Below are 18,015 nucleotides of genomic sequence, written 5' to 3'. Positions count from 1 at the left end.
AGCACTGCCTGTCGGAGCGTCTACATGAAAAGAGAAGGAAGACATTGCTGGTAATATTGTCTTCAGTGTTGTTAAACATCTCAGCGCACTGAAGGAAGCCATCTGACTGTGTGAGGGGCAAGATCGTTGATGTCTGCAGGCAGAGTAGGCCTAGAGCTCTCCTGTCTGACTGGTCCACCAATAGCAGAGAAGATGACCCCTTGAGACACAGCCCCTCCTCATTTGCATAATGAGGCAGAAATGCATACAGAAATTTAAAAAGGACAGGCAGAAATAAATACCATGGGTGAAAATAAATAAGGTAAAAAAATACAAAGGAAGAATAAACAGACAAATATATTAAAACACACACATAAATAAATACATTTAAAAAATAAGTAATTAATAAATAAAGTTGAAGATTATAACAGAGAATAAATAAATAAGGCAATTATTACAAAGGTGAATAAGTAAAGGCGCTAATTAAAATATATACATTTATGTCTCCTTGTATAATTTAATTACTACCTACATTTATTTATTTACTTCATTGTTTTGTGTATTTAATTGGATGCTTATTTATTTATTGAGCATTTACTTATTTCTGTATTTATTTCTGACTGTGTCAGGATCGGTCCTCCATACCCCGCAGACATCTACACACCAATACCGATTTATATTCATAGCGGCAAGTGCTATGTAACTTCACAAAGGTGACACAGGAAGTGTCACACCCAGACGCGGTACAAGTGCGAGGGCCCGCCCAACGCTGCTTGCAGCTTTAATTTTCTTGTTATCATTTTTATTTTATTTTTGGCCCTCACACCTTTTTGTCCTTTTTGTTGACCACAACCTGTCTCTGGCACTGTTCAGCTCGCATAAGCCCTATAACTCTAAAAGTATCCACCCAGATATCATTTCCTGGCATGCACGTAACAAGGAGAGAGTGGCTGGTGTCTCGAGTGAGTGACAGACGGAGAGAGAAATGGAGAGTACTAAGAGAAATGCTTTCAGATGACCTGGAAAGAAGTTTATGCCAGAGATAAAGCAAGTGCACATCAGACGGGCAAATTATTCTGTATTCCTTCCTGAGAATTACAAGTAGTGTTTATAAAAATGCTGCTGTCACCAGAAAGCAGGAAAGACCACTTACAGAAGCTCTGAGGGAAACCCATGAGGTTGGCAACTTCTCTGGGAGTAAAATAACGGAGCTTCAGTTTGGCCAGCTGCTGGAGTTTTTCCTCCTCAGAGCATTGCTCCAGACCTCTGAACACACTCTCCATCTGCAGAGCACACAAAGCAAAAAACTTCAGCGCTGACATAAACATGCCACTGTTGGATGACTCAGTGGTCCAGTAATACTTTTACTTTACTGTCATTGTGAATCAGCTTAAATTAATAACAACTGAAGACATCCACTTTGGACGCTGTCCTTGGCTGTAAGGTCCACGTCGCTCCGACTGAAGACAGAACTCACCTCTGTCTCCACGCAGCACTGCAGTACTGAGCCAGTTCCCTCCACATAGCGCCCATAGCTGTGGATAAAACACAGTAACTCCATCAAATCATGGCGTTACTCAGTGATCAACAGCAGCAATGAGATACATCATCAGTCAGCTTCTCAAAAACCCTGTTTACACTCAGGCCCTTCAAATTAGAGACATTTGAGGTCGGTCGGACTAAATCCCTAGGAGGAGTTCGTTAAAGTACGAAGTGTGTAAATCATCCAAAATGTGACGTAAAATTCAAAATGGCCGACTTCCTGTTGGTTTTAGGGCATCGCTCCAAGAGGCTTTTTTGTGCGTCTGGACAAGATACATGTACCACAGAAAATTCATGCACGTAGGTGAAACGTGCGGCGGGGGCTGCTTCGTTAAAAGTCACTTCCTGTTGCCAGCAGGTGGCGCTATGACTGTGGGTGAATGTCGGCATGTACATGTGTTCAGGGCGGGACTCTCATCCTACATGTACAGTTTGGTCCAGATGTGAGCATATACACTGAAGTTACAACAACTTCCTGTGTCATGGCGAAGACTTGATCTTTGACGCCACGCCACGGACACACCCATTGACGAAAACTCGCAAATAGCACAACTTTTCATCTTCAATGCCTTTAGAAGGCACAGCAGAAATTTGAGGTCGGTCGGACTAAATCCCTAGGAGGAGTTCGTTAAAGTACGAAGTGTGTAAATCATCCAAAATTTGACGTAAAATTCAAAATGGCCGACTTCCTGTTGATTTTAGGGCATCGCTCCAAGAGGCTTTTTTGTGCGTCTGGACAAGATACACGTACCACAGAAAATTCGTGCACGTAGGTGAAACGTGCGGCAGGGGCTGCTTCGTTAAATGTCACTTCCTGTTGCCAGCAGGTGGCACTATGACTGTGGGTGAATGTCAGCATGTACATGTGTTCAGGGCGGGACTCTCATCCGACATGTACAGTTTGGTCCAGATGTGAGCATGTACACTGAAGATACGACAACTTCCGTGTCATGGCGAAGACTTGATTATTGACGCCACGCCACGGACACGCCCATTGACGAAAACTCGCAAATAGCACAACTTTTCATCTTCAATGCCTTTAGAAGGCACAGCAGAAATTTGAGGTCGGTCGGACTAAATCCCTAGGAGGAGTTCGTTAAAGTACGAAGTGTGTAAATCATCCAAAATTTGACGTAAAATTCAAAATGGCCGACTTCCTGTTGGGTTTAGGGCATCGCTCCAAGAGGCTTTTTTGTGCGTCTGGACAAGATACACGTACCACAGAAAATTCGTGCACGTAGGTGAAACGTGCGGCGGGGGCTGCTTCGTTAAAGGTCACTTTCTGTTGCCAGCAGGTGGCGCTATGACTGTGGGTGAATGTCGGCATGTACATGTGTTCAGGGTGGGACTCTCATCCTACATGTACGGTTTGGTCCAGATGTGAGCATGTACACTGAAGTTACAACAACTTCCTGTTTCATGGCGAATCATCGACGCCACGGACACGCCCATTGACGAAAACTCGCAAATAGCACAACTTTTCATCGTCAATGCCTTTAGAAGGCACAGCACAAATTTGACGTTGATCCGACTAAATCCCTAGGAGGAGTTTGTTAAACTACGAAGTGTGTAAATCATCCAAAATTTGACGTAAAATTCAAAATGGCCGACTTCCTGTTTACTTTAGGCTATGGGTTCTTGAGGCTTTTTTGTGCAGAAAAAAGAAAAAAAAAAAAAAATATATATATATATATATATAATCCGAGCAAATTCAATAGGGACCTCACACGGTCGTGCTCGGGCCCTAATAATCCGAGCAAATTCAATAGGGACCTCGCACGGTCGTGCTCGGGCCCTAATAAAAAAAATAATCCGAGCAAATTCAATAGGGACCTCGCACGGTCGTGCTCGGGCCCTAATAATCTTAGCAAATTCAATAGGGACCTCACACGGTCGTGCTCGGGCCCTAAAAATAATCTTAGCAAATTCAATAGGGACCTCGCACGGTCATGCTCGGGCTCTAAAATATATAATCTTTACAAATTCAATAGGGACCTCACACGGTCGTGCTCGGCCCTAAAATATAATCTTTACAAATTCAATAGGGACCTCGCACGGTCGTGCTCGGGCCCTAATGAATAAAGGTCAGGGATAACTCCTGAAAATTAACACTGCAAAATTAACTGTTTAGATTCTTTGCAACAACAAATAACACCAACATGGTAACATTACTCAAATGGAGTTGAGAGACCTAATCAAGTAACTAAAAGATTATTTAATTAAACAAGGTAATGCTTTGAGTTTTGAGGAGACATGTTATTCCCACAAATGTAAATGCTCCGTATTTGTATAGCGCCTTTCTAGTCTTTTCGACCACTCAAAGCGCTTTTACACTACATCTGCATTCACCAGTCATACACATTCATACACTGAGCCTAAGTGCTCAAACGGAAACTAACATTCACACTCATTCATACAGAATCGGGGTTCAGTATCTTGCCCAAGGACACTTCGACACGCAACCAAGGGGAGCCAGAGCCGGTTGGATTAACGACCAACCCGCTCTACCTCCTGAGCCAACAGCACGCCCCTGCTTTGTAAAGTGCTAATGCTCCGGCAGTAAAGAAACTATTCTGCACAAATAACAAAACACATGAAGATGGTGACAGTTTAAAGTCCCTTGAGGCAAATTGCGATAGACAAATAAAAGTGACCAGAGCTAGGTGAATACGGTTGCTGCACCCACCCTTTCGTAAAGCAGACAGACCTCCTGCATGTGGGCCGAACAATGTCCAGGAGCAGAGCGTACCGCAGCAGTGTTTTAGGAGGCAGGAGGTAGTGTTCCACATTCAATCCCATCTGGGGTTCCAGGAAGTCTTGGATTTGCCTCACAGAAAGATCCTTGTTCTGACTCATCTTCGTCTGGGCATCCAGCGATGTCTCTACTTTTATATAGGACACGACCCACCTGCATTTCCTCTTCTGGCTGGCAGGTACCTGCAGGAGACGGAGGGCTGGAGAGCATGGGCTGCTCAGGGGAATCACTCTCAGCAGGATGTGGGAAGGCATCTAAAATCTAAAAAAAAAGTTTACAGTGAGGTCTCCTGATTATCCAGAGTAACAGTGATACACATTTCTTTCCTACATTACCAGGAGTACTGGCAGCCAGCCTAACCTGGGAACTGAAGTTTTCTGTTGACATCTTAGCAATCAGGAAGTAACGTAGTCTTGAATTTGGGATCCCAACCTGGATGTATGAATATAACAGTGATAAAATATAACTAGCTGTGTGTAGCTTCCACACTACAGAGTTAGTGAAATAAGTCGCACAGTGTGTCATGCTTACACTTGTGGGTGAGACCATGATCTCCTGGAAAGTGTATCCACATTCCATTAGTGTTTTCACCAAACGTTCCCTGGAAAATACAAGCAAGCAAGCAGAAAGTCAGTCAGACATTCAGTCAGTCAGACATTCAGTCAGTCATCTCTCTCTCCCAGCAGCATGTTCTTAAAACAGATGCATGTCTGCACTTGGTTTTCATTAGAAAACCGTGAAAGAGTCACACTTCTTATCACACAGTGCTTCTCAGACTGCTGCATCGACTGCCATTATACTTATCTATGATATGTTGATAAGACATGAAGGAAATAATTAGCAAGACTTCAGTACTACTGACATGGTGACTTTTAAGGCCATCGTTACCTGGTGGAAGAACTCTCAAAGCCTTTCACGTTCTCCAGCAGGATGAAGCGGGGCAGCCTGTTCAGCCTGGCACACGTCGGTAAGTTTGGAAGAAAGGATGAGAGGGTTTACTGACAGAAACCATGCTAACAGACCCCCGCTTGGTCAACAACAGAGAGAAAAGAACCTGGGGCCTCACTTATAAAGCTGTGTTTGGAATCACCTGCTACACTCCATAATTGGTCACTGCAAAACAACTTACAACATCTTCCATGGGGAGAGCCCCCACTTCTGACCCACACTGTAATTAACATCAACACTGAAAGTATGAATCCTCAACAATTAACTTATTGAAATTAAAGCTGTAAGCAGCGTTGGGCGGGCCCTCGCACTTGTAGCGCGTCCGGGTGTGAGTCGGCCGAGTTGCACATTCTGGAGCTCTGCCGGTGCGGCTATGAATTTGCTACGCGGTTCCGACGCCACATGAAGGTGCTATATGTCACCTCCTGTGTCCCCCTATGTGGAGCTACATAGCACTTGCCGCTATGAATATAAATCGGTATTGACGTGTAGATGTCTGCGGGGTGGGAGAGTTATCAAGCACGTAAAGTTTGTTTCAGATGTGAGCATGTACACTGAACAATAATGTACCCAAACAATAAAATAAATTCCTTTTATATTTCCCTGCCTTGTTGTTTATGTGTACATACAGAGGAAGAATGTGAGAACAGCACACATTTCATCGTTACTGTGTGTTAGAGCATGGGAGAACAGTGGATACCTTTAATACAGCCCACACCCCTAATACTGTGTAACTATAACAAGTAGAGAACAGAAGAAAAAGATGTTCTTTCTTTACAACTGTCTGCATAGCTCATTCATATTGTGTAATGAATGAAAATAAATAGGCCTACTAGGCTCCTCTCTACTTTGACATTTAAGATTAGCTGGTTTGATCCACCTTCATACACATGTGACATTACTGTACAACTTGAGAAAGGTGAGTTGTTTTCTGCTCCAGCCTGCCTAAAAGAAAAGCGTTTTGGGATTAAATGGACTTTATTAGCTGCTGCAGTGCAGGATGAACTCAGAATAGACCCATTTCTCACCTTATTATTCTAAATCATGCAACGAAGAAGAAGAAATGCATAAAAATCCTGGGACAAAATCTGTCCACAGCATGTAGTCTGATGAACAAGACTTGTGTTATAGCTGACTTGGGCAGTGAAATGTTTAATTTTTTAATTCATGTGGTCATAGTTGTCCACAACTCAAATCAGAATATAAGAAGAATGTTTATACCACCTCAAGAAGGCTTCCTATCAGAAAGGTAGGAAGGTATTTCAAATTTACAACTGCAGTACTTAAATCTAAGTAAAGTAATTTCCCTGACATTTTTGTGTTACTTTACTTTTAATAGACGCATGTAACTGGATTATACTCACAGGAAGTATAATCCAATCAATCTTATTTTCATACTGTATATCCGTTGTGTAATTTGATAAATTGTGTTGTATATGGTGCTCACATCGGGAACTACTGAGACTTCATTGCCCTCTTCAGAGAAGACTCTGACTGCAACATGCGTCTTTGTAAAGAGAGAAACGGACAGAAAAAGTCTCTAACTCTGCCTGTCAGCTCGCTCTGCTCTGTTAAAACTGAATTTACCATACAGAATTGAATACGAGTGCACTCCAGATTTAGCTGCAGCTAGCTGACCGTGTGCTTCTCCCTATACCGCAGTTCTGTGTCCATGCATGCAGCAAACTGAAAGCACTGTCTGTCGGAGTCTACGTGAAAAGAGAAGGAAGACATTGCTGGTAGTATTGTCTTCAGAGTTGTTAAACACCTCAGCGCACTGAAGGAAGCCATCTGACTGTGTGAGGGGCAAGATCGTTGATGTCTGCAGGCAGAGTAGGAGCTCTCCTGTCTGACTGGTCCACCAATAGCAGAGAAGATGACCCCTTGAGACACAGCCCCTCCTCATTTGCATAATGAGGCAGAAATGCATACAAAATTTAAAAAGACAGGCAGAAATAAATACCATGGGTGAAAATAAATAAGGTAAATAAATACAAAGGAAGAATAAAACAGACAAAAATATTAAAACACACACATAAATAAATACATTAAAAAAATTAGTAATAAATAAAGTTGAATAAACAAATAAGGTAATTATAACAAAGGTGAATAAGTAAAGGCACTAATTAAAATATATACATTTATGTCTCCTTGTATAATTTAATTACTACCTACATTTATTATTTACTTTATTTTTTTGTGTATTTATTAGATGCTTATTTATTTATTGAGCATTTATTTATTTCTGTATTTATTTCTGACTGTGTCAGGATCGGTCCTCCATAGCGGGGTGGGAGAGTTATCAAGCACGTAAAGTTTGGTTCAGATGTGAGCATGTACACGTAAGTTACAACAACTTCCTGTGTCATGGCGAAGAGTTGATCTTTGACGCCACGCCACGGACACGCCCATTGACGAAAACTCACAGATAGCACAACTTTTCATCTTCAATGCCTTTAGAAGGCACAGCACAAATTTGAAGTCGGTCGGACTAAATCCCTAGGAGGAGTTCGTTAAAGTACGAAGTGTGTAAATCATCCAAAATTTGACGTAAAATTCAAAATGGCCGACTTCCTGTTGGGTTTAGGCTATGGCTCCAAGAGACTTTTTTGTGCGTCTGGACAAGATACACGTACCACAGAAAATTCGTGCACGTAGGTGAAACATGCGGCGGGGGCTGCTTCGTTAAAGGTCACTTTCTGTTGCCAGCAGGTGGCGCTATGACTGTGGGTGAATGTCGGCATGTACATGTGTTCAGGGCGGGACTCTCATCCTAGATGTACAGTTTGGTCCAGATGTGAGCATGTACACTGAAGTTACAACAACTTCCTGTTTCATGCGAATCATCGACGCCACGGACACGCCCATTGACGAAAACTCGCAAATAGCACAACTTTTCATCGTCAATGCCTTTAGAAGGCACAGCAGAAATTTGACGTCGATCCGACTAAATCCCTAGGAGGAGTTCGTTAAAGTACGAAGTGTGTAAATCATCCAAAAATGGCCATAAAATTCAAAATGGCCGACTTCCTGTTGACTTTAGGCTATGGGTTCTTGAGGCTTTTTTGTGCGTCTTGATACGATACATGTCCCCAGAAAATTTCGTACATGTAGGTTGAACGTGAACGAGGGGCTAATCTTTTCCAATTTTCTAGGTGGCGCTAGCGAGTCATTTTGCCACGCCCATGTGCGAAACTTGTAGAATACGAAATTTTTCACCGGTTCTGACATGTTTGCAAATTTTGGTGAGTTTTCGAGTATGTTTAGGCCATGTCATTTGGGCCTACTTTGCAGAAAAAAAAAAAAAAAAAAAAAAAAAAATATATATATATATATATAATCCGAGCAATTCAATAGGGACCTCGCACGGTCGTGCTCGGGCCCTAATTAAAGCTGCAAGCAGCGTTGGGCGGGCCCTCGCACTTGTAGCGCGTCCGCGCGTGTGAACCAGCCGAATTGCATATTCTGGAGCTCAGCCGGTGCGGCTGTGAATTTGTTACGCGGTTCCGACGCCGCATGAAGGTGTTATATGTCACTTCCTGTGTCCCCTATGTGGAGCTACATAGCACTTGCCGCTATGAATATAAATCGGTATTGGCGTGTAGATGTCTGCGGGGTGGGAGAGTTATCAAGCACGTAAAGTTTGTTTCAGATGTGACCATGTACACTGAACAATAATGTACCCAAACAATAAAATAAATTCCTTTTATATTTCCCTGCCTTGTTGTTTATGTGTACATACAGAGGAAGAATGTGAGAACAGCACACATTTCATCGTTACTGTGTGCTGTACCGCAGTTCTGTGTCCATGCATGCAGCAAACTGAAAGCACTGTCTGTCGGAGCGTCTACGTGAAAAGAGAAGGAAGACATGGCTGGTAGTGTCTTCAGAGTTGTTAAACACTTCAGCGCACTGAAGGAAGCCATCTGACTGTGTGAGGGGCAAGATCGTTGATGTCTGCAGGCAGAGTAGGAGCTCTCCTGTCTGACTGGTCCACCAATAGCAGAGAAGATGACCCCTTGAGACACAGCCCCTCCTCATTTGCATAATGAGGCAGAAATGCATACAAAATTTAAAAAAGACAGGCAGAAATAAATACCATGGGTGAAAATAAATAAGGTAAATAAATACAAAGGAAGAATAAAACAGACAAAAATATTAAAACACACACATAAATAAATACATTAAAAAAATTAGTAATAAATAAAGTTGAATAAACAAATATGGTAATTATAACAAAGGTGAATAAGTAAAGGCACTAATTAAAATATAAACATTTATGTCTCCTTGTATAATTTAATTACTACCTACATTTATTTATTTACTTTATTTTTTGTGTATTTAATTGGATGCTTATTTATTTATTGAGCATTTATTTATTTCTGTATTTATTTCTGGCTGTGTCAGGATCGGTCCTCCATAACGGGGTGGGAGAGTTATCAAGCACGTAAAGTTTGGTTAAGATGTGAGCATGTACACTGAAGTTACAACAACTTCCTGTGTCATGGTGAAGACTTGATCTCTGACGCCACGCCACGGACACACCCATTGACGAAAACTCGCAAATAGCACAACTTTTCATCTTCAAAGCCTTTAGAAGGCACAGCACAAATTTGAAGTCGGTCGGACTAAATCCCTAGGAGGAGTTCGTTAAAGTACGAAGTGTGTAAATCATCCAAAATTTGACGTAAAATTCAAAATGGCCGACTTCCTGTTGATTTTAGGGCATCGCTCCAAGAGGCTTTTTTGTGCGTCTGGACAAGATACACGTACCACAGAAAATTCGTGCACATAGGTGAAACGTGCGGCGGGGGCTGCTTCGTTAAAAGTCACTTCCTGTTGCCAGCAGGTGGCGCTATGACTCTGGGTGAATGTCAGCATGTACATGTGTTCAGGGCGGGACTCTCATCCTACATGTACAGTTTGGTGCAGATGTGAGCATGTACACTGAAGTTACAACAACTTCCGTGTCATGGCGAAGACTTGATCTCTGACGCCACACCAGGGACACGCCCATTGACGAAAACTTGCAAATAGCACAACTTTTCATCTTCAATGCCTTTAGAAGGCACAGCAGAAATTTGAGGTCGGTCGGACTAAATCTCTAGGAGGAGTTCGTTAAAGTACGAAGTGTGTAAATCATCCAAAATTTGACGTAAAATTCAAAATGGCCGACTTCCTGTTGGGTTTAGGCTATGGCTCCAAGAGACTTTTTTGTGCGTCTGGACAAGATACACGTACCACAGAAAATTCGTGCACGTAGGTGAAACGTGCGGCGGGGGCTGCTTCGTTAAAAGTCACTTTCTGTTGCCAGCAGGTGGCGCTATGACTGTGGGTGAATGTCGGCATGTACATGTGTTCAGGGCGGGACTCTCATCCTACATGTACACTTTGATCCGGATGTGAGCATGTACACTGAAGTTACAACAACTTCCTGTTTCATTGCGAATCATCGACGCCACGGACACGCCCATTGACGAAAACTTGCAAATAGCACAACTTTTCATCTTCAATGCCTTTAGAAGGCACAGCAGAAATTTGACGTCGATCCGACTAAATCCCTAGGAGGAGTTCGTTAAAGTACGAAGTGTGTAAATCATCCAAAAATGTCCATAAAATTCAAAATGGCCGACTTCCTGTTGATTTTAGGCTATGGGTTCTTGAGGCTTTTTTGTGCGTCTTGATACGATACATGTCCCCAGAAAATTTCGTACATGTAGGTTGAACGTGAACGAGGGGCTAATCTTTTCCAATTTTCTAGGTGGCGCTAGCGAGTCATTTTGCCACGCCCATGTGCGAAACTTGTAGAATACGAAATTTTTCACCGGTCCTGACATTCGAGTATGTTTAGGCCATGTCATTTGGGCCTACTTTGCAGAAAAAAAAAAAAAAAATATATATATATAATCCGAGCAAATTCAATAGGGACCTCGCACGGTCGTGCTCGGGCCCTAAAAATAATCCGAGCAAATTCAATAGGGACCTCGCACGGTCGTGCTCGGGCCCTAAAAAAAAAAATATATATATAATCTTAGCAAATTCAATAGGGACTTCACATGGTCGTGCTCGGGCTCTAAAAAAATTTATATATATATATATAATCTTAGCAAATTCAATAGGGACCTCGCACGGTCGTGCTCGGGCCCTAATAATCTTAGCAAATTCAATAGGGACCTCACACGGTCGTGCTCGGGCCCTAAAAATATAATCTTAGCAAATTCAATAGGGACCTCACACGGTCGTGCTCGGGCCCTAAAAATATAATCTTTATAATCTTTAGTTGTCGTAACTTCAGTGTACATGCTCACATCTGCACCAAACTGTACATGTAGGATGAGAGTCCCGCCCTGAACACATGTACATGCTGACATTCGCCCACAGTCATAGCGCCACCTGCTGGCAACAGGAAGTGACTTTTATCGAAGCAGCCCCCGCCGCATGTTTCACCTACGTATACAAATTTTCTGTGGTACGTGTATCTTGTCCAGACGCACAAAAAAGTCTCTTGGAGCCATAGCCTAAACCCAACAGGAAGTCAGCCATTTTGAATTTTACGGCCATTTTTGGATGATTTACACACTCCGTACTTTAATGAACTCCTCCTAGGGATTTAGTCCAACCGACTTCAAATTTATCCTGTGTACAGGGTCACGGGGGGCTAGAGCCTATCCCAGCTGACACTGGGCGAAAGGCGGGGTACACCCTGGACAGGTCGCCAGTCCATCGCAGGGCCAGTATGTGTACACATACCTGGCAAATAAAGTGGATTCTTATTCTGATTAAAACACTGGTAATAATGTTAGTTATAATTTAAAAAGCAGCTCCTGTGGCTTTCTATCAAATATAAAAATATGTTTTTCATTCAAGCCCAGCAGAGGGCAATAAAAAGCTTGACAGAAGACCTTGGCAGAAGATCAAGTATGTAGAGGAAGCTCTTGGTTCTCGGGTCAGAAACGTCGCCCTGAAGTCCTAACCTGCAGAGAAAAACAGGAAAAACATTTTGAAACGAATTAAAGCCATTATTTACAGTGTTTCAGAAATAAGTTAGTATGCTGGTCACACACAGACAGTAAGACAGGTCAGGTGGAAAAAAGTATGTTAGTAAAAATGCTCAGTTGAGTGCAGCACTGTTGACACGTTTCAGGAAGCTGTGTCATGATCCTGTCTGTGTGTCTTGTTGGGGAGTCTGGGTTTTAGTTCCATGTCTTAGTTCTTAGTCCTGTACCTTACTTCATGTCTTGAGTGTTCACTCCTGGTCTGTGTACTTCTGTGTTTTGGCCATGTCTAATCTGAGTTCTGTTTTATCTTTGCTTCAGTCTGTGTTCCTTGTTGTTAGTGTATTCGTGGTCTGTCTGCTTGTGTCTGTTCCCCCAGTAATTCCTCTGCTTGCGTGTCCACTAAATACTTTGAGTTCCAGTTAGATTCCTGCCTTGTGTTTTGAAACTTGTTAGTATCTGTCTGTTTTCTCCTGCTGTCTCTCTGCCTGCCTGTCATTATTAGTATCATCTGTTTGTGCTCCCGCCCTCCTTGTTAGCCAGTGCTTAAATGTGTGTGACTTCTGTTCAGCTGTTGCTGGTTCGTTGTATGTTCATCCACTGCCGTGTGTCTTGCTTGCCTGCCTCTGCTACCTCGTTTGTTGGATTATTGTTTTGTTCCGTCTTCCCCTGGATCATTTGTTATGGACTGTGTTTTTGCTGCTCTGCGGACAACCTTGGTTTGGACTCTGCTGTAAAGCTGATGATACACAGAGCAACTTTTTGAGCAATCTTGCTGGGCAATCTTGCTAGTGGCAAGTCTGACTATGTTTTGAACGGATAGAGGCGGTGCAGGGCGGAGTGGTGGGGGAAGGGGATTACGGTAGTAATCTTTACTCATTACCATTGACGGCAACGTTGCCTTGCACGATTGCTCTAAAAGTTGCTCCGTGTATCATCAGCGTAAGATTAGTTCCTTTTGAGTTTAATAAATTCTAAAAGACTGCATCTGTCCCGCCTGCTTGTCCTGCGTTTGGGTCCTATACCTGCTCCTGCTGGCACACACGACAAACCGTGACAAGCTGCAGTGCTACTTTCTTTTTCTAGTTTTTTGTGTGTCAGTGACAGTTTTCACCAGTCTTGTACTCTACAGGGCATCAACACCACGTGCATCGTCCTGTACCCCTCACACCTTAACACCAACCATTACTTACTGATCATAACTGCTTCATTACCAGAGCTGGCAACACAGGTGTCAAAACCAAAATGATGACCCGGACTGGACAGAAAGAGTTTCTCAGAAAACAATTGAGCGGAGAGCCAGGTCTGTCAGACACTGTGGGATGCCTTCATTACTGTCACAGGACATCATCACAAAATACTGCTCCTTCCTGACATGGTTATCAACGATGTTAACGATATCAATTTGTGAAATAAGCTAAAGGTGCCCCCTCTCTGCCCCTCATCACCATTCTAAACAGCCCTGTGTCTGCTGTGGAATCCTTCAGGTTTCTGGGATCCACTATATTCCAGGACCTAAAGTGGGAGCCCAACACTGACACCATCATCAAGAAGGACCAGCAGAGGATGTTCTTCCTGCGCCTGCTCAGGAAGTTCAACCTGCCTAAGGAGCTGCTGATCCACTTTTACACAGCCATCATCCAGTCTGTCCTCTGTCCATCACAGTCTGGTTTGGATCTGCCACCAAAAAGGACAGGAGCAGACTACAATGGACAGTCAGGACTGCAGAAAAGATAATCGGTGCCAACCTGCCCTCCATTGAGAACTACATTTCCAGAGTAAGGAAACGGGCAGGAAACATCACTGCAGATCCATCTCACCCCGGGACACAACCTGTTCCAGCTCCTCCCCTCTGGTAGGCGCTACTGAGCACTGTACGCCAAAACCAACAGACTCAAGAACAGTTTCTTCCCACAAGCCATCACTCTGATGAACAGCTGACTCTGACTCACAATGTCAGGAACCATTCCTTCGCAATAACCCTGCTTGGTTGGGAACTGTTGGGCTTCTGTAAATAACATCACAGAGTATGGTCTAGACCTGCTCTTTTACGAAAAGCGCTGTGAGATAACTGTTGTTGTGATTTGGCGCTATATAAATAAAATTGAATTGAACTGAATTGAATTAACAATAATGGTAATAATATTTTTCTCCTGCATCCTTTGCACTCTGCTCATTGCACTATTGTCTCAATCTGTCTGTTTTTGTTCATAGTGTGCATATATGTGTTCTCTATACTGTAGCCTGTGTTTGATTTTATTATTGTCTTATTGTATAAGTAAGCACATCGTGAGTATTGTACACATACCTGGCAAATAAAGCTGATTCTGATTCTAAAGACTGAATCCAGTTTAATACACTGTTTGCTGATATTAGGCTAGCATTTGCTTTCCTGAGGGAGAGCAGAAGAGAGCCAACACCTTTAGAGTCCTCTTACAGTCCCCTCAGTGCACAAACTCAGGACATACCTGGTGAAAGGCTGGCAAGGAGGGCTCATCAGAAGCATGTCGAAGGCTAGTTTGTTGAAGTCATCTAGTGCGATGCCCTGAAAACAAAGACAGTAAGACACAGAAAGTTACAACACTGGAAAGAAAAATGCAACCCAGAGCCGTTTCCAGTCTGTCACAGGCAACACACACACTGACCTGCAGACAGGTCTGAATCACTGTCAGCCCTAACCCCTCCACTGCCACCCACCTCAATGGTCTTGTTCCAAAGGGGGGTGTCAGGGAAGTTGTGCCTGTAGATTTGATTGGCTGTGGTGTTTATGTCGATGGCAGCCACCACCTGGAAAGGTATGCCACTCTCTGGAAGAAGAAAACAGATTGTGTGTGAGCTACAGACATGATGCATGCCTGAACACCACCTCCTCCCTGCACATGACAAGCCTCATTTATACCAGAGTCCCCCTTCTGCCCTGTTCAGGCGCTCTACTGAACTAACGTTGGTCCACTACTACTACTACTACAAGCTTTCAGCTGCATCTTGCGGCCTTCATCAGTGGATGGTGTTTGCTCATGGTTCACTGGTAGTCCCTTGGTAACAGGTAGTTTAGAGGAGATGCTCACTGGCCTTCTTGGTCTCTCTCTGGCTGACGCTGACTCCTGGTCTCTTTGACCTTTGAGTCCTTGAGTTGCTGTGCGTGGTTTCCGGTGTTGTGGTTGAACTGGTGACATCTGTTTGCCTGAGGCTGTGGTTGTGTTGCTGATGTCAGGACATTGAAAGTGAGTACTAGGAGATAACAAAGTAGGTGACTGTGTCGGTGCCTGTTCAAAACACTGCCAACATCAATAAATCCCACAGAATGTTATGTGTATCATGTGTCATCATTAATCTGATACAAGTCTGAGAGATGTTTCTACTTACCTGAAAGTGAAACGAAACGTGGTGTCAGCTGTTAGTTGTGTGTTTTCTACTAAAGGCCACGTACGTTTATCTGTCATAAATATACTGAAATATTTATTTCAGTGAAAACTGATGCGACTATTGATGGGATTGAAGCATGTTCCCCTGCGTCTGGAGAACATGATCCTATTCTGGGTATTTCAATAATGAAGTCCCACTCAGAAAATCAACAAATACAGATAATGAATATATGATAATAAACAGCAAACACACCGGATGTTTGGATAAGCTCCATCATTAAGAAGCCTCCTCCGCCTGCTGCTGTGAAAACACAAACATCCACAAGATCCATCTCACCCCGGACACAACCTGTTCCAGCTCCTCCCCTCTGGTAGGCACTACAGAGCACTGTACGCCAAAACCAATAGACTAAGGGACAGTTTCTTCCCACAAGCCATCACTCTGATGAACAGCTGATTTCTGACTCACAGTGTCAGGAACAATTCCTGTGCAATAACCCAGTAACTCTGTCTCTAATCAGCACCTGTTTACTGGTTTCCACTTATTATTTATTTATTCACCATTCTCTATTTCAGTGCTGTTCATACTATGTCATATTGTATATACTGTATACGAATACACCTACTTCAGGGCATCCTTTGCACTATGCTCCATCACACTGTGTACATGTGTACATGTATGTGTACCTGTATATCATATCCACCTTCAACATGTACATAATGAGAATAGTTTACTCTTGCATCCTTTGCACTCTGATTACTGCACTATTTGTCAATATGTCTATATTGTTTTGTTCATAGTGTGTATATTAGTGTTGTCTATACTGTAGTTTGTGTCTGATTTTGTTTTATTATTATTATATTATTATTGTATAAGTAAGCACATCGTGATCAATGTACAATCCCGAGTCAAATTCCTCGTATGTGTACACATACCTGGCAATAAAACTGATTCTGATTCTGAAGATGAGTTGTGTGTTTTTTGGGCGACTTTATAGTGCTTATGGAGAAAGTCAGCAGAGCAGACTCATACAGGGAGAGAGACACAGGAAGAGACAGGCTAAGCAGGGGCAATCTCAAAACGTTTTGTAACGGTTAGCAATGTTTTCGGACTGAACGGCATATTTCCTTGAAACTTTGTGCAACATTCAGCAACGGGCTTCGAGGTATGTTTTCTCCCGTTTGGTGGGCGTGTCACAGGTGTTACCCAATCAGCTGAGATAGGTTTGTAAACACAACGGTGTTAAAAAGGCAGGAAAAACAGGGTGTTCAATGCACCGCCGTTTCCGTTGAAAAAACGTTTTGCTACGTTTTGTCGGCGCTGAACTCACCCCAGATTCAAGTACCGAGGAAACAGTAAAAACAGGTGGAGAGTGAAGCAGTAAAAGGGTGGAATAAGAAATAAGCTCCAAGAAACACGTCCTTCTGTGGACCAGCTGGGCAAGCTGTTAAACAGGTAACAGGTGCAGTGATAATCCTCCATCTGCACAGACACAAACTCCATCAAAAGTCTACAGCCTGCTGCTGCGATCAGCAAGGAAAAGATGCGTGCATGAAACGTGGATGCGGTTAAGAGAATTGGGATGCGCCCCGATCTCAGGCAAATCCTCTGGACTGCATGGTTACTTCTTCCTCTTGAACAGAGTCACAGTGATCCGCTCCAGCAACATCCGCAGAGGATAGGGTGTAGCCCTACCACTTAAGTAAAATCAGGGTATGCCAGCTTACCCTTCAGCGCGTAATGCATCCCTCCTATTCCGCTGTACAGCTCCAGCACACGCAGCGCCTCCATGCCTGTCCTTCTTCTTCGTGGGTTAACGACGTTGGAAACCGCACCGCCACCAGCTGGTGTGGAGGCTGGATGGCATGCAGCAGCTTCTTCTTCTTTCTCTTCCTCTCCGGCAGACTCGACCTGCAGTGCTGCCTCCGGCCGGTACAGCAGGACACTGCTGCTTGTGAGATGATCTCAGCTATCTGTGGTTTCCTACTTCCCTACAGCTACGTCTCGGCATTATTAGAAATCCCCGTTACTCATACACTAATACTGTCTGTGTTATAAATGGGGTGGACAAAACAAGAGAATCAGCTTCAGATAAAGACGTTTGTTCTGAGGATTGGTTATGTTGCTGAATGCTGAAAACGTTTGTATACTCTGGACTGGTGAAGGTTACATACACCAGCACACACTATGTGTATTAGTATTTTAAGGCATCAACATCACATGAATGTGAATATGAATGTTTTTGATCTGAATACGATGATTAAAAGGTTTTCTACCGTCTCTGGTTTGTTGTTAAGAAACTAACCGAATTCCCCAGCAAAACCCCACCAGGGGTTACTGAGTACCTTTAATCTGTGTTGCAGTGTTAGGTAAGCAGTAACTAATGAGTCGTGACCAGTGTTGTGCTCCTCAGCAGCTGCTTCAGAGTTA

The 18,015-nt window shown here is 43.3% G+C and overlaps 1 protein-coding gene across 1 annotated transcript; it reads right to left on the bottom strand.

Moving 5' to 3' along the window:
• Positions 1–1,132: 1,132 nt before the first annotated feature.
• Positions 1,133–17,790, bottom strand: trdmt1 (tRNA aspartic acid methyltransferase 1; the record flags this gene model as incomplete). Its single annotated transcript, XM_038722979.1, is given in 10 exon segments — positions 1,133–1,262; positions 1,457–1,514; positions 4,208–4,404; positions 4,406–4,708; positions 4,808–4,877; positions 5,165–5,230; positions 12,127–12,198; positions 14,688–14,764; positions 14,917–15,026; positions 17,313–17,790. Coding segments are annotated over 10 exon segments (1,147 nt in total), but the record flags the coding sequence as incomplete, so codon positions are not given.
• Positions 17,791–18,015: the final 225 nt, after the last annotated feature.

This window comes from Micropterus salmoides, unplaced genomic scaffold (genome assembly GCF_014851395.1).
Source record: "Micropterus salmoides isolate LMB-PRFRI ecotype aquatic unplaced genomic scaffold, ASM1485139v1 Ms_hic_scaffold_1, whole genome shotgun sequence".
Taxonomy (NCBI): domain Eukaryota; kingdom Metazoa; phylum Chordata; class Actinopteri; order Centrarchiformes; family Centrarchidae; genus Micropterus; species Micropterus salmoides.
The sequence above is the reverse complement of the archived record's forward strand: the minus strand, read 5'-3'. Positions and strand labels throughout refer to the sequence as shown.